The 25,061-nt window shown below is 42.6% G+C and overlaps 2 protein-coding genes across 5 annotated transcripts; one reads left to right on the forward strand and one right to left on the reverse strand.

Moving 5' to 3' along the window:
- The first annotated feature begins 1,284 nt into the window (after positions 1–1,284).
- Positions 1,285–5,540, forward strand: LOC136501230 (GTP-binding protein ERG-like). Of its 2 annotated transcripts, none has more exons than XM_066496730.1 (9): positions 1,285–1,887; positions 2,340–2,429; positions 2,878–3,023; positions 3,112–3,270; positions 3,347–3,413; positions 4,126–4,233; positions 4,379–4,518; positions 4,651–4,757; positions 4,966–5,540. In XM_066496730.1, the coding sequence occupies exons 1-8, from the start codon at positions 1,378–1,380 to the stop codon at positions 4,748–4,750; spliced, it is 1,320 nt and encodes a 439-aa protein (XP_066352827.1). In that variant the 5' UTR covers positions 1,285–1,377; the 3' UTR covers positions 4,751–4,757; positions 4,966–5,540. The 2 variants fall into 2 exon arrangements, with proteins under 2 accessions (XP_066352827.1, XP_066352826.1); XM_066496729.1 differs by having other exon boundaries at positions 1,286–1,887; positions 4,961–5,540.
- Positions 5,541–6,591: 1,051 nt separating this feature from the next.
- On the reverse strand, positions 6,592–10,485 carry LOC136500631 (SKP1-like protein 21). 3 transcript variants are annotated; one of them, XM_066496034.1, is made up of 9 exons: positions 10,360–10,485; positions 9,577–9,857; positions 9,247–9,444; positions 8,964–9,155; positions 8,687–8,797; positions 8,505–8,580; positions 7,639–7,739; positions 7,379–7,548; positions 6,592–7,041 (listed from the first exon to the last, which is right to left on the reverse strand). In XM_066496034.1, exons 2-9 carry the CDS (start codon positions 9,610–9,612, stop codon positions 6,939–6,941), a joined length of 987 nt encoding a protein of 328 aa, XP_066352131.1. In that variant the 5' UTR covers positions 9,613–9,857; positions 10,360–10,485; the 3' UTR covers positions 6,592–6,938. The 3 variants fall into 3 exon arrangements, with proteins under 3 accessions (XP_066352131.1, XP_066352129.1, XP_066352130.1); XM_066496032.1 differs by having other exon boundaries at positions 9,247–9,471; XM_066496033.1 differs by having other exon boundaries at positions 9,247–9,471; positions 10,317–10,412.
- Between the last annotated feature and the right edge of the window lie 14,576 nt (positions 10,486–25,061).

The raw sequence follows: 25,061 nt of genomic DNA on the forward strand, positions 1-25,061 counted from the left end.
TAGCGCGGGGCCTTCCACGTGGGCCGGCCCAATGCTAGAGGAGCTCGACGCCTCGCTTGACATCACCCCGCCAGCAGGAGCACCAGTGCCTGGGATACCGCCGACTCTGGCGGCCACCTCTCAGAATGTTGGAGCATCGACGAAGGCTTCCCATCGGACAACGAACTTGCCTCCGTTATCACCGGTGTAGGGGTAGCCACAAGCCATGCCGCCACGGGGGAAAGCCCGGTGTCATGGATGCCGAGTCATGCCCAAGCCACCAAGGCCCACGTGGCCACTCCTCCACAGTCCATAAGCCCAACGCCGGCCAACGCCAAAGTCGGGCCAACCACCCTAGGAGACGCGACGATGATGTCAACCGCACTCCTTCGCCTCAAACGACCTCGGCCGACACACGCCTCAAGCGCTTCACCGAGCAAATTACAAAGAGAAGGCAGTCGCCAATCCTGGAGCTGCCTGGAGATGAGACGGCCATCGGCGGACGTGCACCGCCCTCGCTCCCCAAGCGAAGCAGGCGGATAGCGGCACAGAGCATAGCTCATATCCCGGCAGTCAAGAAAAGTGAGTATCTTGTCATGAAGCACCTGGGACTATCCAGCGGGAAGCCATCTCTGTCGATGTCGGCCAAGATCACGTACGATGAAATCTTCAACGGCGACTCCGCTCATATGCAGGCGCTGCGTGAGTTGTTCCTAGCGGGTGGCGAGGTAGGCCCGCGCAAGCAGCAGCGCCGCTCGGCTGCACGAGCATAGGCCTCCTTGCTAGCGCCGCAAGTTTGGATTGATCTTTGTCCAATACAATAGCTTAGCGTACAATACAATAGAGAGGGTCTGAGCATCCACGTAAAACTTTGTTGACTTCCTAGGGCGCCGTTAAGGCATATTGTATCCAGTAATTTCTCTATCTTAATACAAGGACACGCAAACTTTTTGCATCATCCAGAAAAAAAAAACATTTATGTGCCAGCTCCTCCTATTTTTCTAATCTAATATTTTATTTCTCCTCTCCTTCACATTCACGTGATACACGAGCGGAGCGAAAGATTTCCCGTGCGGAGTGGGCCGGCCCATGTGCGGCAGCAGCGGAGGCCTATGCACAGTAGCAGGCTAGCAGCAAAGAAAATTTGAAGGTCTCCGCATACACCAGTCGGACCATAAGCGCCCCCGCATACACGGAGCCAGGCCAGGCCAGGCCGAAAACAGCTAAACAATCGCGCCCAAAATGGCCCAAAGGCCACTTCGCCCGCCACATACCAGAGTGGACCACCACCTCTTCTTCCTTCTCGGCGTCCTCGCACCTCCGCGTTTCCCCAAAATACCCCTCCCTTAAACCCTCCGCCATCCCGCCGCTGCGGCCGTCTTCTCTTCCGCCGCAGCCATGCGCCGCTTCCTCCAAGCCCTCCGCCCGCTCCAAACCCTATCCCTCAACCCTGCTCCCGGTATCCCCACCCCTCTCCGCCTCCTCTCCACCTCCTCGGCGGCCGCGTCCTCGGACTCTGACTCCGCCGCTTCCCCCGCCGAGCCCCCGGCCCCCGCTGCCGATGCCGACTTCGACAGCGCCGAGTACGCCCTCCCGACCCCGGGCCCCGCCCCCTCCCGAAAAATCAACAACCCCGTCGCCGCGCTGAGGAAGCTCCGGTTCGACACCTCCCTCCGCGCGCGCGCCGACGAGGCGCTCTTCGGTAAGGGGTTGGGTGCGGCGGCCGTTGAGGAGGAGGACGAGGACCGCTCGCGGGACGTGGCGCTTGCGCTGCTCGATGCGGCGATGGAGCCGCCCGACGAGGATGAAGAGGATTTCGGGGAGGTCAGGGAAGAAGACCAGATGTCGCTTTCCGTTGGCATTGTCGGCGCGCCCAACGCCGGCAAGTCGTCGCTCACAAATACCATGGTACGAACAGCTTCTAAAAGAATGCTTTGTGTTTCTTCAAGTACTCTAGTAGCTGTTAGCAATCATTTCTACTAGGCAGCGATCATACAGTTATTAATTCTGCAATGCTTCTGTTGGTGTGGGTATGAGCTGATGACAGTATTAGTTCCCGACTTCCATTTGAAAATGGCTATTACTCAGACTCTGACGGTACCAGTTGTTCTGCTGTTCAGTTCGTGCACAGTTTGACACATTATCCTTTGTGCCTCCACCCCTTGAGAATATATGTGTATGACTTATACCAGTCTCTCCATTTTAACTTGGATTATTTAACCAATCGTCGTAATAAAGTAATACTGGATCGTACAATTGATACTTGTAATGTATCTTCTGATAGTATCTTTATAGTTCAGCAAAGTCATTAGCTGATCGAAATGAATACCTTATGATGCCTTTATCTTTGGACCTATCAGGTTGGGACAAAAGTGGCTGCAGTCTCCCGCAAGACAAATACTACGACTCACGAAATTTTGGGGGTGCTAACAAAAGGGAACACACAGATAGTATGTCATTTTATTAAGTTTATTTATTATTTATTATTGTGCTGGCAGCCTAGTAGGAAATGAAACCACATCTTCAACTTTTGACTTAACCATATATAATTTCCTTGAAATTTCTTTAACATAGCTAGGGCGTTTTGTGTTTGCAGTTAACTGGATTTTGGACATGTGTTGCCTCAAATATTATATGAAACTAGTGTTTTATTTCACAAGATATTAATTGCGCAACAAATCCTCTCATATCAGATAGTGGTGCATCTTCATGGCTTGATCTGTCTCTATTTAGTTCTATCTAAATTGACAAAATTCTAGGCGAAATCATGTGTTCTTAATTTATCCATCGTAGAACCATTAATATAACACACAAAAACAAGAACCTGCTGCTAATATGTATGCCTACCAGTACTAGCTGTACAGATGTCTTGTATTCAGCTAATACAATTCTCTTCAGTGCTTTTTTGACACTCCAGGGCTCATGTTAGGGCACCATGGATTTCCTTATAGGGATGTCACAGTTCGTGTGGAGAGTGCCTGGAGCTCAATTAACCTCTATGATTTACTAATAGTCATGTTCGATGTCAATAGACATCTTACTCTGTAAGTCTTCATCACATTTTGTTTAATTTATATTTCATGTTAGAACTCATGATAAGTGCACTTCTAAACTATGTGTTTATTTATGCAGGCCTGATTCACGTGTTATAAAATTAATCAAACGTTTGGGTACGGAGGTGAACCCAAACCAGAGGCGTATATTGTGCATGAATAAGGTTGACCTGGTGGCAGACAAGAAGGACCTCCTTAAAGTTGCAAAAGAATTTGAAGATCTTCCTGGATATGAAAGGTTTCATTAGTCTTCTGTAGGCTTACCTTGTCATTCTACAATTCCACTTGCCTTATTGAAATTCTGGTAATGCTAGGTACTTCATGGTATCTGGGCTAAAAGGCAAGGGAGTGAAAGACCTTGTACAGTACTTGATGGACCAGGTATTTTCTTCTATGCCTATTGTTCATCTGCCAGTCTCCCTTACCTTTCTAAATCTTGAAGAGTAGAACTTCATGAGTTTTATGCTAAGTTCGTGTGCTTAGATAAGACCCGTCTGTTGTTGTTATATGGTGAGGTTTGATTGGTTACGATATCCAAAACTGAATTTTGACTGTTAATTCTTTATGATGTATTTTTAGAACTGCAATACCATTGTCATATGTTCAAGTACTAATACAATATAAACACGAACTACAATTCTGCCATGCTGTGATATTCTTCTTTGTATAGATTGTGTAATATTTGCAATAAGGATCTGAACTGGACAGTCTGTAGTATCATTTTGCTGATGTTTTGATGTGCATTACACAACTATGGTCTAATTGATTATTCTATGTGATGCCAATGAGCTATGTTCTCTCTGTTTGGTGATTAAAAAATAGACTTGTATCAACGTTCTCTAGTTGATTTACTTAGTGGTCACCCTTTTTATATAGCCTCTTATATACATTTAGATTACTCCTTGGTTTGAAGTTTTAGAAGTATATTGCATGCATTCATCCTACAGTATTCTTGACTGAGGAAGCAATTTACTTTTATTACCCCTTGAAAATTAGAATTGAATCTTTTACAATTCTGTGTTTGTTTACTAATTGTTTAGCGCTATCAATACTTATGTAACTTCAATACTCTAGTTATGCCTTCGCTTTGTAGGCAGTAAGAAGACCTTGGGATGAAGAACCAACTGTAATGACTGAAGAGGTAATGAAAACCATATCGTTGGAGGTTGTGCGGGAGAAGATGCTGCATCACATCCACCAAGTAATTCCTTTGCATTTTGAATATGCAACTTGGTTCTCTTTAATTCAAATAGAATATGTTTATCAATGAATGGCCTTCTACAGGAATTCTACAATGAAACTTAAATTCAAATGGAATTTATTTGCTCATGTCTGACCATTTACAGGAAATCCCCTATGTAATTGAGCATCGTCTGATGGGTTGGAAGGAGCTAAAAGATGGTTCTCTTAGGGTGGAGCAGCACTTCATTGCACCAAAGCAAAGCCAACGTCAGATTCTTGTTGGTAAAAATGGCTCTAAGATAGGGTGAGGCATTCTCTTATGGAAAAAGTTGCTACTATGTTGGAATGGCACATTGTGTATTTTGCCAATTAACATCTACATTATTAGAACTATTCCTGATGTCTTGACATATCTGATACGGGACAAATCTGTCAGGAGAATCGGTATTGAAGCCAATGAAGAACTGAGGTCCATATTCAAGAGAGATGTCCATCTAATTCTCCAAGTTAGAGTCGCGAAAAAGAGAAATGCTTGAACAGATTGTGAGTGTGTTTCACATTTCATTCATCACTCTGTTACAGTACTCTATCTTTGCCGGCATATTACCATCTTCGCTAGAAATGCTTGAAAATTCCTAAACAACCACTCCAAAGTTTGCATCATTATTTCTGTTCAATCTGCTGATCTGATCCCCCTCTGAGCCACAGTTGATTTCTCTGAAGGAACAATATATTGTTTTCTGCAGTTTAGTGAGAACTGCAGTGCACTGTTGGCACAATGTATTCAGGAGACACTAAGTGGTGCTTGGGTGCATCAGTTCCGGTGACTGCTTCGGTAGAACTTTGGATCTAGGATCTACTGGAGGCACTGCGCCATACACAAGCGTGTGGAGCCTTGATTTCTGAAGAAAAGATATATCGGCAACAATTCGCATGCCAGTGGTGACAAGGAAATGGCTTGCCGAATGGTGAACTGCTGCACCACATGGCGAATCTTGGGTTTGTTATATACAGATACGTCTGTGCTAGACCACTGACCGTTTTACCTACTTTCTGATAGAAAAATAGTTCCTCCCTTTCACAGGTCTCAACCTGTATTTTCTATAGGTTCTTTAAACAGTGTTGTAATAATATGATTATCGGGGCATGCCTGGCGTTGAAGTTTGCTGCTGGTTTTCCGCAGTGTTCTGAACAGTAGAAATTTCAGGATGAAATCCGGTGGTGCTCTACCTTGTATGCTGCACGATCGTTGTGTAAGGAAAATGTATCACTTGCCGGCCTTTTCATTGGGTTTGATTGATGATTTATTCTTGTCACATTGAAACAGTGAAGATCTTCCATCGCAATTCTACTACTGAAAGCTGCATGCAATAGCCGTGAGTGAGCCCGTGACCAATTGTAGCATCGTAGCCTCCAATGGCATCTGCAGGCGGCTACGGCTCCATCGCAGATGGGCAGAGTCAACTGCAGGACCGAAGAGCTGTTGAAACAGACTCAACTGCCGAAAGCAGCTTTGTTCTTGTAATCGTTCGAAATGGAAAGCTACATGTTTTTCTCTTATTTTTCAAAATTACTTCATGCAAAGTTCTGCCTTTCTCGGGTATATCTGTAGATCTAGACGAGCCAAGCTGAAAAACTTGAGCATCGACGAGTTTTTCGTAGTAACTTTTATGAAAAAAGCTCGAGAACTTGATGACATAGGAAGGAAGCTGATAAATATGGATGAAGCTGATAAATATGGATCTCGGCGAATTCTGATGGCGTTTGATAGGGTGCTAGGGCGTGCACGTGGTGTAATGCTGGTAGGTCTCTTTCGGCGATACGGAACATTTTTTTTTTGGTTGTGTAACCTATGAACACATGAAGAAATAAAGAGACATGACCATTCAAGGTCATCACTATCACTATCAATCCAAGAATATACAACAGTCCCCAAATACCAAATTTGGCAGACTTTTTTAACTGAATCCAAGAATATCCAACATTCCCCAAATATCATATTTGGCAAACTTTTTGACTGAGAATTATCCAAGAGTACCCAAATACCATTTCACAAACTTTTTGACTGAGAGTTATCCAACAGTCCACAAATACCATATTTGCCAAACTTTTTGAGAATTATCCAGCACTCCTCAAATACATACCTTATTTCACAAACTTTGTGACTACGAGTTATCCAAGAGTCCACAAATACAATATTTCACAAACTTTTTGACTGAGAATTATCCAAAAGTCCACAAATACCATATTTTGGCAAACTTTTTGACCGAGTTTACTTGGTAAAAACACCTCAACAAGTCAAGACCCAAACGGGGATAGAAAAAAATTGGAGCACTATCAAACAAATGGTATAGGGCTAAGCGACCCATTGTTTCCGCACAACTTCCATCAACACAGCATTTTCCCTTTTACTCATTCATAAGGATATAAGAGTTCCTGTCAAAGTTAATGAACATAAATAGATTCAAAACTTCTGGTTTTTACACTCACAAGTCACTCCACCTTTTTTGGGGGGTAACACATGGTTGGACACTACTTTCTTGAAGTGCAGGGTACATACAAATCACAGAACATGACTATTGCACCTCGCAATGTCACATCCTGTATCTCTCAAACAAAACTCCTTCCTGCCTAAGGTTTTCTGCCCACTCTAACAGCAATAAAACCTCATCAAGAAAATTCTATGCGGAAAAAAACTAACAGAAAATCGCTGCCACAGAACCATTACCACCGCGTATCAACATGCGACTCCATTCGTTGATCCTGTCCCAAAATCATTCTTTCGGACCAAGCTAGGTTCAACTTCATCGCAAAGTCCGCCACTTCTCTGTATGTCAAGAACAATCGCTTATTATATCAAAACAGAGCACTGTTTCATGCATCTCAACAATAAATGGTTTAAACACAGCCTGGATCAAGCGACGGCCACAAGCAGCAACCGCAAGTTCAAGCAGAAGTTAGCTCAAATGACGAGTGGAAGCATTTAACAAAATTCATCAATTTTCAATCCAGAAATCAGCTTATACTTATTAAAATGCCAGCATATAAATAATAACAATTTTGGTGTACCACGTACAAAAACAGCCTTTTTCAATTGAGAAACAGGCTAGTAGCACAACAAAGAGCCTACATGCATCCACCCATAAGATATCTCATGCCCTCACCTATCAATCTCTTCCCTCATTGCAGGATCAAGTCCATCATCAAGGTCAGCATTGTCGAAAGCATTGTCGAAGGGGTACTCGATATCATCTTGCAAATTTGGAGTTTGGCAAGGATGCCTAGAAATGTTACCACTATCTGCTTTGCACGGAACCACACAGGAAGCCCCCTCCTGAACTCCCAGAAAAAATATATAAGAAATACAGCATTCTCTATAAAGTTACCTCCAGAAAGGAAAAAATAATTTAAGTTGAACTCTCACCTTATTTACAGGTTCGGAGTTCGCTTTTGCGGGATTCTTAGCTTGATCTTTCCTTCTTTTATTCTTTTTCTTATTCTTAGAAGCTTTCCCACCTCTGGAATCTGTGAAATGGTTACATGAAGCCCAATAGTTTTTTTAATAAAAAAATACAACGAACTCATGCAACGATTGTCGTGTCACAGGCTTTTGCAGCCTTTTTTGGGAGAGGGGGTTGGGGTTTGTGCATGTGTGTGTGTGTGTTGTGTTGGGGGGGGGGGGGGGGGGGGCGGGGGGGGGAGGGGGGGGGTGTTAATTTCATAAGGACACGCCAGAAGGGGCACGTAGCAACTTAACAAAAATAATCAATCACATGCTCCTACCATACCTAGTTGATTTTTCCTTCAATCTAAGCAACCAGTCTACCAATAAAAAAGGTATTAACTTTGATGGGAAAAATACCACCGTGATCACTGATTCTACAAAAGCTCGTGACACATGAATAGTCCACTGTAATAGTGTTGAGTGATGAGTGCTTGCTAAAACTACTTATCAGGTTCATCCATAGTAGCTAAATAGGTTTGGTCCAGGGCAACAACTTTTTGTTGTATTATGACTGTTCAATATTAATCAACTGGTCTAATGGGGGAACAACATACTAACTTATAAAAAGTGTGCAATTTTGCCATTTGGAACTCAAACTTTAGTTTCTTTCTGAAAAACACCAAAAAAAACTGATATTTTCTAGACACTACATTAATATTTATATTTTGATGTAGGACATTATTTTTGCGAAGTGAGCATGACACCAAATGGTGTAAGGCAGGCAAACACCACACACTTCGATTGTTCTGTGTCAAGATTTTTAAATATTCGATAAAATCACTAACCTCCATCTCCATTTATAAAACAAAGTAACTCATCCACAGATCTCTCATCTTTTTGCTCTTCTTGTGTTTGAACATCCTGAAATAAAGTGAACCTAAGAAACAAACATAAAACTAGAACAAAGAGCCTGGTGAAGTACAGATATATCATTGAACACAACACATAGTAAATCAATGAAAAATACCTTTAGTTTCTGGCGTTCCTGCAGTTCTTTCCGCTTCTTTGCATACAATCGGTTCAATAAACGAATTGTAGGATCATCATTTATATTTTTTAGTGGCTCTAGTTTCTCTTCCTGACAAATAAGTATTAAATGTGTCAACATCTAAAAGGAAATCGTTCACTTTATCAAGCTGAGATCGTGTTGATGAAATTTGTTTTTTTAGCTCCAGATGGGGGAATTGTACTCAAGGAGATGAAGAGAACTTTTTCCTATACACGACTATAAGTGGTACCCTTACCTCTGTTAAGTCATCTGGTAAATGGAAAATATCTCTAACTTCATCGGGTGTCTTTCCTCCAATGATCCGAGCAAGCGCTCCACAAGTAAGATCAACTAGTGGCCTTAACTGCAGACCAAGGGCTGCAGAAGCCAACTTGCAGAGTTTTTCTGTCTCTATCCGGACAAACTTTTCATCAAATGACTTCCGCTCCTGCAAATGTAGGAATCCATGCTAAGATCTGCTGGAGCAAATGTAGATTCAACAAACAAAATTTTCAAGATGAATATAAAGTGCAGCAAACCTTGTTTGAGCGCCCAGGGACCTGATGAAACCGACAATAATCAAGAATCAAACTCAAACTTGCCGGATTAACTCTTTCCGGTAGAACTATAGCATGATTCTTAGATGACCCTGTCCCATTTTTCATTATTTCCCGACATATCATAGGGCAGAACATCGCAACTTCTTCCTCCACTTGTTGTATGGAGCCATCAAAGCACTGAAGCCAGATATAAGTTTTCAATGCCTGTCAGAGTTCACCAATAAACTTGATTTTGGCCCAAAAGATGCAATCAAGATAAGAACGCAACATTTCCTCTCTAATTAACAGGAACTGCAACGGGAGATGTACCTGTGGTTTTATTACTGCTAACTCGCTCTCTGACATGATTGCCTAGTGCAAGGAAAATAATGATGATAACAGAACCAGATACAGGGGAATTTACAAAGAATTCCTTTCAGGCATACAACCACCACTGGGCTCTCCAATGTCCAACAGCAGCTGAGCAAACTTTATGACAAATACGTGCACTCCTTGTTTCGCCTTCAGATTGGAGGATGACTTTATTTGCCTTCAAAGTACAATGAGGTGCAAAATTCCACTGGAACACATGATTCACCGTATTTGGTAACCTAAAACAGAGAAAGAACAAGGCAAAGATGCACAAGTTAAGGGATTTTGCCAACTACATACCATGGGACAAAAGAATGTAAGAAAAATAGAGCAGATAGAATCAGGGGCGGACCCAGTAAAGGAAATGGGTGTACACCCGATAATTTTTGCAAAGCAATCGGAAGTTAGTAGGCATAATACATGCATATACACTTGAAATTAGATTCAGATCCGAATACGAATAGGAATGTTAGGGTTTGGGCGCGAGGTTTCGCACAGCAGGATGGGAAGACAGAGGGGAAAGGGCGTATGGTGGTGCTCGTCGCCGGCGAAGCCGACGAAGTAGGGCGGCAGCGACGGCCGGCCCAGTCGTCGGTGGGTGGGGGGTTGCGCGCACGCTGGGGGTGATGGAAGAAGACAGGGCAGCGTTGCAGCATACAGCTACAGACAGATAGGGTGAGTAATCCGTCTAGAGGTACCTGAGGGCTGGGAGGAAGCGATTGGCCCCGGGGCCAGGCGTACCTGCGGCGGCCGGAGAGGCGGGAACGGGGAATCTCCGAGGGATACCAGACGGCGGCGGTGGCGGCGGCGAGGATAGATAGAACGAAAGGCTCGGTCGGCAATGGCACGTCCAGCTCCAACCCAATCGTAACGGCTGATGGCGCCATGGGCCTGTGGGCCTGCTGCCAACCCCACCCACCGGAGCCGCAAACCTGGCGGGCTGCATCTTTGCCATGGTATTGGGCCTGTGTTTATATAAAGAAAAAATTTGATAATAGTAGATTGTATTTTTTTTTCTAGGCTCACTGGGCTGCTGCAGTTTTTCTGGGTGGTTTGTGTTTTTCTGGGCTTTATTAGTTGTAGGTTCCTTTGTTGTATTGTTGTTTTCAATCTGGGCTGTATCGCATTTTGGATGTCTCTACCTGAGGAACATGCCCTTTACTGCAGTTGTATTTCTCTCTTTGTGGTGCAAGATTCTACAAACATGAAAAATAGGGGGGTGTAACACCTCGGGTGTTTAAATATTAAAATATGTCATGTCATCATATGCATAGCACATCATTCATGTGGTAGTGAAAATTTTGATATGCATACACTAAAACAAGTTTATCTTTATGTGGTATGTGTTGAATTGTATTGTTTGAATCAAGTTCAAAATTTTGTTTGGATTTGAATTTTCTAGAAAACCCTGATTTTTCTGTATTTAATCCTACCCTGAAAACTCATTTCAAAATCTAAGCATATTTTGGGGTTGAGCCTAAAAGCAAAAGTGTAGAGCTTGTCAAGTTATACAAAGTTTATTTTTGGAGTTTTCAAAGTTGTTATGAAAATTTGAAGTAATTTGAAAAGGCAATTTAAATGTCCCCTATTTGAATTCAAACTTGCATTTCAAAATGTAGACCGAATTAGGGGGTGGTTATAAAAGCAAAGTTGTAGAACTTTGAATTTTGAGCAACTTTTATTTTTGGAGATTTTTGAGTTGTTATACAAATTTGGGAGTAATTTGGAATTTAAAGCGAGTGGCAATTCGGTAATTAGTTGGAACAGTGGAAGCAGGCACACTCTCGCCGTCGGTGAGCTTCCACTGGCTTCTATGCGCGCACTCAGGTGCCACCTCTGGCCTTGATGTGTCCGCGTCGTCGTGGCGTGTCAAGCGCACCGTTCCCCACCGCTTTTCGCCCGCTGGATAAGTCTAGAACGACGTCGCCATTCTTCTTTCTCTCCTCTGTTTCCCGACGCCGCCGCCTTAGCTCCATCGAGCTCGCCTCGCCTCCTTAGTGCAAACCAGCCTCGGCAAAGCAGTGTCTGAGCTCCGCTTTCTCCTTGCGCACCTAGTAGACCAACCCTTGAAGCTTGACGCCGCCGAGAACCCATGGTGCGCGTCTTTCTTCCCCGCGGCCGGCAGCCTCACCGTTGTTGCTTGCACCGTCGTGGTCAGCGCTCCACGGTGCGCCTCTTTCTTTGATCGTGGTAGTTCTAGCTTCACCTTGATCCTGTGTTGCTCTATGACCGATTATTTGATCCTTTTGACCATCGTAGTCGCCTGAACGCCGTCACCGACGTGGTTCACGCCGCCGTGATCGCTGTGACCGTCGAACCGCCTCTCCGTTGTTCCTCCGGCTCGTCCATCGCCTTCAACATGATCGGGGTGAGCTCCTGGTTCTTCTTGAGTCATTTGTTTCATCGTTACCGGTCTCCTATCGCCGGCGTAGCGCTGCCGTGCAGTCGTGGCCGCCATGGCCGACGTAGTGCTTGGTCCAGTTCGTAATTGATCTTGCTAGTGCCATAAATCGATGCGCCATGTTGTTGTGATCGTGTTGGTGATTTCACTGTCGCCAGTGACCTCGCCGTCGGATGAGATTTCGCCGGTCAGCGCGTAGTCGCCGTAGTCAAACGCGGGAGGTAGGGGATGACAAGTGGGGATCAGTTGTCAGTGACTCAGTATTCAAAATGGATTTTTCTATTTTGCAGATTTGAATGAATAGTGATAGTTTTTGTTATTTTGTGTAGAATTATTTAGAGTTTCCAAAAATTATGAAAATTTTTGTGTGACCTCTCTGTGATGTATATTATTTAAGAAAAATATGAAATATTGTTTTTCCAGTACTTTTTGAATGTGATGAAAATTGCTCAATTAATTAATAAATGGATTTCCATGATTTTTCTAGGCTTAATTAATTATCCAAAAATTATGAAATTTGTTTTGCCACTTACTTATCATGTGATGAACCTTTACAAAAATTTTGAGCTCAATTAGAATAAGTTGATTTATTTCATAATTTTGAATTAAATAATTAATTCATAAAAGCAAATAGTAACCTTTAATGATTTAGGTTTTGTTTGAAATTTTAGATTGAGTGATGACCTTGGATCATTAGTTGGTAATGATCCTTCGCAATTGATGTATGTGTTACGAAAAAGGTTTAGTTAGTTTGACTTGCAACTGTACCGCGAAGGAAAGTTATATTCGAGTTATTAATTTTGCATCCATCATCACGTATCATATTTCGTATCCCACATCATGTTAAACATGGCATTGTTACTACGTGTAGTGAACGAAGGTAAACATGTGGTAGTTAATCAAGTTGCGGAAGGAGATTAATCCGTCTGTTGAGGTCGGATCTAATAATTGTGGAACTTCGTAGGAACCTGACTTTTCCGTGAACCAAGGCAAGCCCCGGATGCATTTAACCCTACCTTGTATTTTACAAATTTTTATCGCTTTTGCTTTTATATACTGCATTAAGTGATTAGAAGTCAAGTGGAAACCTAATTGGTACATTACCAACCTTGTTTTTCCATATCTACCTTGTTACCAATTTTAATTCGTAAATGCCTAGTTATGCTTAGTCATGCTTAGCCGGGTGATTACCTGTCACCTGTGAGTTTTAAATGGATCTTTGGTTACTTATGTTATCATGAGATATGAGCATGTGAAGTAATAAATCTAGACCAGGCGGACTCGGTGTGTGAGAGCCACAAGACATGGAGGTCTTGTGAGCGGCTTCTTTCCGCCTGTGTCGATTAAGGTCTGTTCGTTGTTGAATTGCATGAGGTGAGACTTTGTAGTACTAACCACATACTCCAGTAAGCCTTAAATTGGCTATTCTATTACGATAATGGCTACTCGCGCACTGGGAGTGGAGAGATGGCGAGAGTAGCGTGTACCCACGTGGCCATGGGCTGGAATGGTGGAGTACTGTATTCTCGGGTGGTGCGGACCCATTCTTGTTTTAGAAGATCTGAGGGTAGGTTGATATATGTAAATCGGGGACCTACATATGTCATGTGGTCGGGAATCCCTAGCTGGGTTATAATTGGTTCGAATCGTCGTTGCTCCTCGGTTATGGAGACTCAACTCATTGTTCATCATCGTAGTTAATAACTGAAACTTGAGTAAGGTTTGAGAAAGAGTTTGATATGAAGTTCATGATCTCATTATGGATCATGGTAGATTCATATGTGGTTCTTATAAAGTTTTATATGTTGAAGTAAAGAATTTTGTTAAAGAGCTTTTACGCAAAAGAACTTTGATTATTGCTAAAGCCATACCTTGAATCCCTGAGCCTGCATTCCTGAGTCTTCTCAGTTTTTATTCCGGTTAAGTCTTATTGAGTACTTTTGTACTCAGGGTTCGTTGACCCTTGTTGCAGGTGAGTCTCATGAGCAGGTCTGTTTTGGATCTTGCTGCATGACTATTGTTCATGTTGATAATAATAATAAGTGAATGTGTGATCCTTAGGCAGGATGCTTATTTTGTGTGTTATGTTTATGTTAATTATGCCACTCCACTACTACTATGGTTTGTAATAATAATCGTACTCAGTTTGTAAGGTTTGAAACAACTAGTTTATAAACTAAGTTACCGTAAGACTTCCGCTATTTTACTCTGATATATATATATATATATATATATATATATTTGAATAAATGTTGTAATACTGCAATAACTCTGTAATGTGATCCTACTCAGAAATCGTGGATAATTCAGGGTTCTCCGAGGACACCCGACAGACTTCTTAAGTTACCAGGAACATATGCATAGTCGTCAAAGGTCATTGGACAGTGACAAGTGCATGTGGGTCCTATAACTTAGGCGGTTCTACCACAGAATGGTATCAGAGCGATCGTTACAAAGTCTTTATTGTATTGTTTTACAAAAACTTCAAAATGATTTGGGACAAATAGATATAACTTGTTAATTTAGTCCAAATTGCTTCTAGCTTATCTTATTTTATTCTCACCATTCCTTAATTGATTAAAAAGGCTTTGTGTGGTGGAGTAGTAATCTTATTATGCCCTATATAAAAATAACTGTGGTTATGTACCTTATAAGCTTTGATGTTTTTATTCGTAAGAACGATTCATGCATCATGATTAATTCACTTGTTACTTCCTTCACCCTGAGTCTGGGTTGGGTAGTGAGTCTGGGTTGAGTTATGTAATCCATCCTGGCTGCTCTTTAGATGTTGATCAGATTGTCTTAATTGGATTAATCTTGCTTCCTACAATATGGCTCGCACCAAGGTAACGCCCCATAAGTCTGTTGGACCTAAAGGAGTTCCTCGTCACTAGCTTGCCCCTAGAAATGGCGGTGCTAGCAGTAGCAGCTCTAGGACTGATCCTCAAGGCAGAGATACAAAGGCTTTCAACAGAGTTAGCACAGGCTACTAGGGATAGGGCCTTGGATGCCATCAAGGTGGGCAAGTTAAAGGATCAATTAAAGTGTCGCACCACTGCTCATAAGAACTGTGAGCGTATGTTAGTTCATATGGTGGAAGGGAGAAATGAGGCTTGGCATAGGGAAGATGTAGCTAGAGCTAGAGCGCATGAGCTAGAATTTTATGTAGAAGATTTAGAAGAACATAATACTACTTTGCATGAAGAAGTCCATAGGCTGAGCAACCTCTTGGATCCAAATCATGAACCTCAAGCTGATGCAATGGACCCTGGTGTCGTCATTGCTGATGATGATGAACTTGAAGAGGAGGAGGAAGAAGATCCAGAAGAATTAGTGATGGTTGATGAAAATGATAACGAAGGCGGAAATGTTTCCGGAATGGATACCGATCATGAGGTTTGATGTGGTTGAGGAGAAGAGTAGAGTTGTAAATAGGAGATCTAGTTAAGTTAAGTAGTCTTGTTTAGGTGCGGGCTTGTGCTTAAATAAGTAAACCCAATGTAATGTGTTGTAGTAAGCTCTTTTAATATTTCAATAAAAGCTTATGAGTAAAGTTTGGTTTGTTATGAACAGATGCCTCGTACTCGTGCTTTGGATATTCCTGGTTCTTCGTAGGACGAGGGTGGTGTTCCTGATCCACCACTAGTTCCACCAACTTTGGCTAATGCCATTGCAACACTGGTCCATGTGACCGTAGAAAATGCTCGATTGCTTCGAGAGATAGCTCAGAGTAATTAGAATATGGTGCAAGGAAATCGTGGCCGCAATCATAACAGGCAGGAGGCTACGTATGTTGATTTTACCGATACAAGACCACTAGTATTCACTAAGGCAGATGAACCACTAGAGGCTGATGATTGGCTTCGGACCATGGAGCAGAAATTTGATCTTATACCATGCATGGAGATGCAGAAACCTATGTTTGCTGGCCAGCAACTTAGAGGTGCAAGCAGGTGCCTGGTGGGCAAATCTAGTGGCTATGCAACCAGCTGGCATTCGAATAACTTGGGCTAAGTTCTGTACTGCCTTCAGAGCTCATTATATTCCAGAAGGAGTGATGGCCATGAAGCTGGATGAGTTCCTTGCTTTGAAGCAAGGGGATCAAACGGTTATGTAATATGTGGGTAGATTCAATCACCTAGTCATAGTATGCATATGAACATGTCAATATAGATGCCTAAGAAAAAGAAATGGTTCATGTGAGGATCTGAATACCAAATTACAGACAATGATGACTGCATGTACCAATGTTACTTATCATAAGGCAGTAAATATTGCAATTGCTTCGGAGGAAAAGTATCGGCAGCATAAAGAGATCAAGAAAAAGAAGAGTGTGCTGTCTGGATCTTTTGGTGGAAATCAAAAGAGGCAAAAGATAATTTATCATCCAGTCAACCATTATCGTCCTCCTTATCGTCCGCCATAGTTCCAAGCTGGGCAACAGTCAAATGTCAGTCCTGCTATAACTTACCCGAATTCACAATAGACAAATGCTCCTGGTGGCAATGCTCCAACGTTCCTAGGGTCACAATTATCCATGTTATAATTGTGGAAGGTCCGGTCATTTCTCTAGGGAATGTCCATATCCCAAGCAGGCTAATCAAAATTATCAGAAGGCCCCTGTCAATCAACAATAGGGTCAAGCACAGAACAAGAACCACAATCAGAATGCTTAGAAGGGCAAAGATGAAAGGAAGACAGGACGGGTGTTCTATATTCAAGCTAGGGAAATTCTAGAAGGGGAGCCAGTGATGATGGGTATGTTTTCTGTCACCAATCATCCTGCTGTTATGCTTTTCGATTCTGGTGCATCTCATTCATTCATCAATAGAACCTTTGTCATAAAGCATGCAATTCCAATTGGGGAAACAAAGGAAAATTTCTTTATACAGTTGCCCGGGGGACGTTTGTGTACTAAGGAAATGGTATACTAGGTACCCATAAACCTAGGTGGGCATATTTTTCCCACTACCATGATTATTCTCAAGGATCAAGATATAGATATGATCTTGGGAATGAATTGGATGTATCAGCATAAGGCTGTTATAGATGCTTTGAATAGGACATTAAGGGTGAGTTTGCCTGATAGTAATTCTCAGCTTCTTATCCAACTTCCTATCAGAGACAATAGTGTGAGGTATCCCATAAAGTCGGACTATCTGATTAAAGTACAATTCCACATAGTCAGTTGGACGAAAATCTATGCGAATAGGAATGAAGTGTGTAGACTTGGTCAAATGGTCTATAATCACCCAAATGGAGTTAAAATTCCTCTGAGTAGTAGAGAGTCCAACAATAAAATCCATACTTATCTCCTCCTATTTTCAACCTAGAATAGAGAGTGGCTGAAGCAATCCAGCTTTCATATGCACCGCTTTGACTCGACAACAAGTGTCACACCTAGCCACATAAGCAGCTATCTCTTTCTTCATTTTGGTCCACCAAAAGCGAGGCTTCAAATCATGATACATTTTGCTACTACCAGGATGAATAGACAATTTCAAGGAATGTGCTTCGGATAGGATTTGATTTCTAAGCTCTCTATCTTTTGGAACCACTAACCTATCCTTAAACCATAACACGTCATTCTTATCTACCTGAAAATGCTTGGTTTCTTGCTCTTTCATCTTGCGCTTGATGTGGAACACACCTGAATCCGTCTTCTATAGCTCGATAATTCGACTCTGTAGAGTACAACTGATAGTGATGTTGTGAAGGACTGCAGGATGTAGGAGTTTTAATAAATGGAAGTCACTTTCAATCAAAGAGTGGCAATGAGATTTCCTGCTTAAGGCATCTGCAACGACAGTTTGCCTTGCCAGGGTGATAGTGCACTTGGAGGTTATAATCCTTGATCAACTCGAGCCATCTTTTCTGACGCATATTCAACTTAGGTTGGGTGAAGATGTACTTAAGACTTTTATGATCAGTGTAGATGTTGCACACATTGCCGAAGCAAATAATGTCTCCAGGCCTTCAAAGCATGAACAACCTGCAGCGAGTTCTAAGTCATGCGTCGGATAGTTCACCTCATGCTTCTGAAGTTGGCGAGAGGTATAAGCAATGACTCTACCCTCCTGCATAAGAACACCTCCTAAACCTATACCTGATGCATCGCAGAACACATCAAAAGGTTTCCTCGATATCCGGTTGTGCCAAAACCAGGAGCCGAGGTTAGAAGAGTTCGCAGGGTGTGAAAAGCCGCATCACACTCAGGAAGTCTAGACAAACCTCATGTCTTTTTGTAGCAATTGAGTCATAGGCTTGGCTATTTTAGAGAAACCTAGGATGAAGCGATGATAATAGCCAGCCAATCCAAGAAAACTCCGAACCTCGTGCACCTAGATGGGAGCCTTCTAGTCCAATACTTCTTGCACTTTGGTGGGATCCACAATAATTCCACCATTGGACAACACGTGTCCGAGAAAAGGTACCTCATGAAACCAAAATTCACACTTGCTGAACTTTGCATAAAGCTTGTGCTCCCGCAATCTAGTGAGAACCACTCGCAAATGTTCAATATGATCTTCTTCATTCTCAGAATAGACCAAGATATCATCTATAAATACCACCACAAATTTGTCCAACTCGGACATAAACACCGAATTCATCAAATACATGAAGTGTGCGGGGACATTGGTCAATTCAAAAGACATAACAAGATACTCATACAGCCCGTATCTTATAGAGAATGCAATTTTTGGAACATACTCAGGCCAAATTTTGATTTGATGATAACCAAATCTCAAATCAATCTTGGAAAAGACTTTTGCTTTAGACAACTGATCAAATAAGATATCTATGCGTGGCAGAGGGTACTTATTCTTGATTGTGACTACATTCAAAGGCCTATAATCTACACACATGCATAGTGATTGATCCTTCTTCTTCACAAAGATAGCTGGGCACCCCCATGGAGACAAACTAGGATGGATAAGGCCTTTCTTTAGAAGTTCATTCAACTAGGTCTTAAGTTCAGCTAGTTCATTGGGAGGCATCCTATAAGGCCTTCTAGGGATGGGCACTGTACTAGATAGCAACTCTATCTTGAACTCCATGTCTCGATCCAGGGGCAATCTAGGCAAATCATCGGGAAAAACATCTGGAAAATCACACACGATAGGGATATCTACCATAGCCTTTGCTTGCACCGCATTAGCCGTATAAGAAAGATTGATGTCCCTAGGTAGATGTACTAGAAAACCTTCCTGATTACAAGGATCTCTGAGCATGACTACTCTAGTCGATGTATCAATAAGCACTCCATAACTGCTCATCCAGTTCATTCCCAATATCACATCGATACCCAGCCTCGGTAAAACTTCCAGATCAACCTGTTAACTTCGCCCCCTCTATCTCAAATTGCACGTCCCCAACTACAAGCTTGGTTGGGATAGTACCACTAGTAGCCCTAATACAATAACCCTCACCCTCAACAGTGTATGTTTTCTGCATAAACTTGGATGCAAATGCGGGACTAATAAAAGAATGCAAAGCACCCGAATCAAATAGTACAACTGCGGGGTGTTGATCCATCAGAAACTTATTGGCCGTTACTACCTCTCCTGATGGGATATCAGCAATATTAGTGTGATTCACCTATCCCTGACGACCACCTTGGTAGTTATTCTTCTTAGGGTAAGGACACTTCCTCACCTAGTGACCTGGCTTGTTGTAGTTACAGCACGGTATGTTGCTTGGCAGAACATTGGAACTGCCTTGACTGGTAGTGCCCTTAGGAAGAGCAACTGTAAAAGCCTTGCGAAACTCAGTCTTGACTAGATTCTTCTTCAGCGGTGGGTGGAACTTAGCAGCTGATGCGGGGGATAGAATGGAGCTCTTTGTGTAACGGGAGACTTGGATTATGAGGCACCCGCCTCATAGGCCCTCTTATGGTTCTTCAAAACAGCATATACAACATTGTTGTTCTCTTGCGATAAAGCATCACTCATAAACTCATTAAAATGAGCACACTTACCATTTCACATGGTCTTCATCAATTTGGGGCTAAGTCCCCGCTTGAAACTAGCGATCTTTTTGGCATCAGTGTCAATAAACTCAGTAGCATACCTTGTAAGGTTATTGAAAGCCTGTAGGTATTCATTCAAGCTCTTGTTCCCCTCGGTCAGCTTCATGAACTCTGTATGCTTGATTGCCATGAGACCAGAAGGAATATAATTTCCCCTGAAAGCAGACTTGAACTGATCCCAAGCGATTTGGGCATTAGCGGGTATAGTGGACCGATGATGACTCCACCAAATACCAGCTGGCCCATGCAGTAGTTGAGAAGCATATTCGGTCTTCAGCACTTCTGTCAAGCGAAGCAGACGGAATTTCTGCTCAAGAGTGTTTAGCCACTCATCAGCTTGTAGGGGCTCCTCAGCCTCCTTGAAGATCAGAGGTTTCATGTCAAGGAAATCTTTGAAGTCGCTATACTGATTTGGTTCTGGTCCTTGGCGTGCACCACGACCATCATGATTTGCAATCATGTGGAGAGCCTCAGCCATAGTGCATTGTCCTTCCACAAGAATTGCCATCAATTTTGTTGGTGTGGGTGGTGGTGGTGGTGGAAGATCGTCATCATCACCAGCCGCACCAGTGGAACGAGTGCGAGGCATCTGCAACCATGCACAACCAGCAATTATTGGTGATGTTAGCACATTGGAGAGGAACAATGTAATTACGCCAAACTAAATTTACTGGAGAGAATGAAAATTTCAAACAATAAATAGGGGAAATAATTCATTCTCTAATCACCACATCATCAATTAGATTACTAGCGCCATACGTAGTGCATTCCAACATGACAAGTTTTAAACTTAACCAACAAGGTACGCATCCCAAAGGGAGCGGATTTAAGTACATTACATGCTAGGTTTGAATTAAAAGGTACATCCCACATCAGTCATAGTACTACGTCCATTACACCAATGACTGCAAAAGCTTAAACTAGTAAGACTTGCTAACTAACTACTCATCGAAGTGATCGCTGTCCACATCGGAGACGCCTTGAACTTCTTCTGGATCTTCCTCTTCTTCTTCATTTGCAGGTTCAGCTGCATTGTCATCCATCTACACGTCCTCTTCTTCTTCATCGGCCTCAATCACTTAAGGTCCACCCACATTAGGATACCTTGGTATGGGGTGAGGAATAGGAAATAGATGGTTGTTCAGTTGATGGTGTTCAACCTGAAGCTCTTCAAGCTGCTCTTGGAGCTCATGCTCCCTTTGGAAAGCATTGTGGTTAGCCATGATCTAGCCCTGACATCTTTCTTCTACCAATTCTAATGCTGCATCTCTATGACGGGTCACACGATCCAGCTCCTGTGCTGCCTCATCTCTCTCTATGGTGAGGTTCATCAGTTGGTTGTGAAGCTCGTCTCTCTCGCATTATTTGCCCCCACTACTATAGGCGATAATTTGCAATACCTCGAATCTCATCTACTTCTTGCTGAGCTCACCCACATGCATCCGCCCTACAGCGATATTTGTGGGCACGCAATCTGAACTTGTGCTGGGCTGCCATTGCCTTGCCAGCTTCTTCTAACACACTAGAAATGGTGTCCTGCCTAACTCGACAAAGCTTCAAGATGGCCATCATAGCACTCATTCCAGCATTGTCACTCTGAACACGTTCACCATGGCCTTGAACCAAGGCCTGGCCAACTTCCTGAGTCCACTCAGCCTCAGTAGGAGCCACTCAGGGAATGGATGAAGCTGGTCCACCCACTAACTCATCCCCGAAGCTCTGTGCTATATCCATAAGCACATCAAGGGCAGCAACTTGAGCGGCTTCCCATGGGCTTTGCCCATCAGTCTCAATGCTCCACCCATGCCACAACGGTCTCATGGGGTTCTACGGTACTATAAAGGTCACAATGTACCAAGGTACATCTCCCAATGGCACCGCCTGCCTCCACATGTAGCGGGGTGCCTCTGGGTACCCAACTAAACTAAGCACCCTCCAGAGCAAGGTGGGCGTATCGAACTAGTCCAAAAAGGTGCTGCTACCAGTAGGAAACACAGGCGCGGCCATCTGTATCAAAAAGGGATGCAACTCACGTGAGAGGATTATTTTGTTGAGAGATTGAACTTAATACTTGGGATAAGCAATTATAAGGGAGGGAGTAATGCAATATGAATGACATGAGTGAATATGATGCATGCTCGTTCCGTACGTCCTCACAAACCTAAGAAAATTTAAGTTTTTGCGGAATATACGGTGGCATACATACGTTCTCTCAATTAGCGGTAACTAGTCGATCTACACGGTGTGTTGTTAGTGTACCTGCAGAAAACTTCATTGCAGCCCAACCCAACAAGATAATGCTAATAACGAAAGTAGTAACTAAGATACTCTCTATATATACATTCCCAGATATATATACTTTGGTATTCAAACTACCCGACAGATGTACCCACAATTAAGTACATTCATATATACATGTATGCAACATGTAAATACTCTGGTAACCACAACTAACTCTCCCCTAGACCGACAGTTGGACGGTCTTGCTCTCACAACTCACACTTACCTTAGCGTAGAGGCAATTGATCCATACATTACCATTCAAGCGAATGGAGCCCATGCAATAGCACACCGCATAGACGACGAAATAGAGACAATCAATTTCCCCCAAGTTAGTAATTATATAAGCCACTTGGAAGTCCTTAAGTGGGCTACAAGGGATGTGATCACTAGTACACTATAAATTTTTTGATTTTTGAACACCTATATATAACTATAAGTTGGAAAACCATTTTCACAACAAAAGCTTTTGTTTTAAATACCCATATGACATGTTTAGTGTTGAATCTAGCGCTGATGCTAGCTGTCACAGAACCGACCAATTTATAAGAGCACAAGTACAAAAACAATCGCCGGACACAATCAAATTCTTGCACTTGAGCCCATATAAACTCGGTAGTCAACTAAAACCTCGAAAGATTTCAAACCAACTTACATACAACCAAGATTATAGTAATTCAACATAACATATCATGCGTTACAACATTTCACAGACGGTTTGTAAATAGATTACATCACCTCAGAGTCATCGTTATTACAAAACAAGTGTTGTAAAGTACGCGGAAGCAAATAGTTTAACTTACACACCTGAGTTCAAATACAAATACTAATTTGCTGATCACAACCCGCAAAAGCATTCGGATAAGAGAAACAGAGATCATGCCCATGATCTTTTCTTCATCACCCACCGGGTGGAGACAATACTTACAGAAGCCCTGATATAGAAGGTCATCTACAACAAGAGGGAATAAACCCTGAGTACGAGAATGTACTCAGCTAGACTTACCCGTCGAAAACCAAAACAAATGACACCAAGGATCATGCATAGCTTAATTTAGTGGATTTGGCTGACACTTTCTTTTTGTGGAAAAGCATAAGTAATAATGATCAACTCTTAACCTGAGCTAGTAGTGACTCTTAACCATCAACCTGTCATCTATATTAGCACATGTACTAAGCAATCATTTGATTAAGATGCAAACATTAATAACCATAGCAGATATAAATCGTGGCAACATTATCATCATCATCCATTTAACCATATCATTAAATTAATTGAATCTACGTTGCCGCTGCTCAGTCAAGTTCTCACTATCCGAGAGAGACGACGATTCGAATCGATTCCTATCTAGCTGGAGGGGTATTCCTAACACAAACCCTGCTTCCCCCGTTAGGGTCGCAAACAAGTCACCTTTGGTACAATTCAAGAGTCACGAGTCCGATTAGTGCCATAAAATCAGAGAACCACTCTGCCATGAGTGCTCGGTGACTTAATTCGCCCTTGGGCTTACGCCAATGGCTCTCCACACATCCTTACTTCCATCCAGATTGCGACCCCTACTCGTGTCCCTGGCCTAAATCGAGCTACTAGGCTTCACGGTCGGAATGAGTTATCCAGCCAGCTAAATGTTAGGCTGCGTTCAACATGACATAAGGATGTACAGCGTATCGGTCCTTAAATAACACAGACGGAGTCACTATGTCCAAACCTACACAAGACTCCGCCCGGTCTTAATTCATTATTAACATGGTTCATTTCCATGATAGCAAATATAGTCAACCATGATCCACCTCATCCTAAAGCTCGCAGGTGATAGGAAATCACCTGACTTCTACCACACTAAGCATGGCTAAGCATTTAACCCGTTCCTGAACTTAAATAGGATTCAAGTACGATATCTGGACAAGGATGAATATATAATGCAACAATTGGTTCCAACCAATTCCTATACTTAATGCATCATCAACAATAAGAGATACTCAAGATGTTTGTAAAAACATGGGAGACTTAATATGCTTCGGGGCTTGCCTTTCAGGAAAGAGGACAGTTGGTGGTCAAGGCACTCGGGCAACTCCTCCTCGGTGGCTGCTTCGTCGATTTCCTGCACCTCGGGCTCCTCCTCCTGGCTCACTCCCTTGAATTCCAGCAGCGTCACTCCCTCTAGCACACCTATTGCATGTATGCACACGATAAATATCATGGATGCACATGAATGAAGTTAGAAATGCTCGGGGAATGCACAGGCTTACTGCAGTCCGCATTTTCCGACTTAAGCTCTATTCAAATCACTTTAACTTACCAAGTTTATACAATCTAATGTACAATTGCTCATCTTCAGTTAAGGACCTAGCACCCGCATCTAATCATGTTCTTAAGTTAAGCTAACACCTAAACAACCAACAAGAACATCGCAACTGATCACACACAATCATTCGTATTTCAGCAAAACAGGAACTTATATAGCAGTATAGTAAACTAGCCAAAACTAGAGATCTACAAATCGAAATGACAGGCAACAAGACAATTTGGAAAGCTTATGAAATTGCCTACAATTCATTTTCAGATCTCAAGGCATGATTCCAACTTTTACCAGGTCGAATTTATAGAACTATATAATCAGGTCCAACAAGACAGAGAGCAAGCAAAACTGTGATCTAACTTTGAACAGCTGTAGATCCTAAACTACTAGGCCAATTGCCACAAAATTTTGACAGGAGCTAGATACATAAGGT

Source organism: Miscanthus floridulus, chromosome 13 (assembly GCF_019320115.1).
Source record: "Miscanthus floridulus cultivar M001 chromosome 13, ASM1932011v1, whole genome shotgun sequence".
Lineage (NCBI taxonomy): Eukaryota > Viridiplantae > Streptophyta > Magnoliopsida > Poales > Poaceae > Miscanthus > Miscanthus floridulus.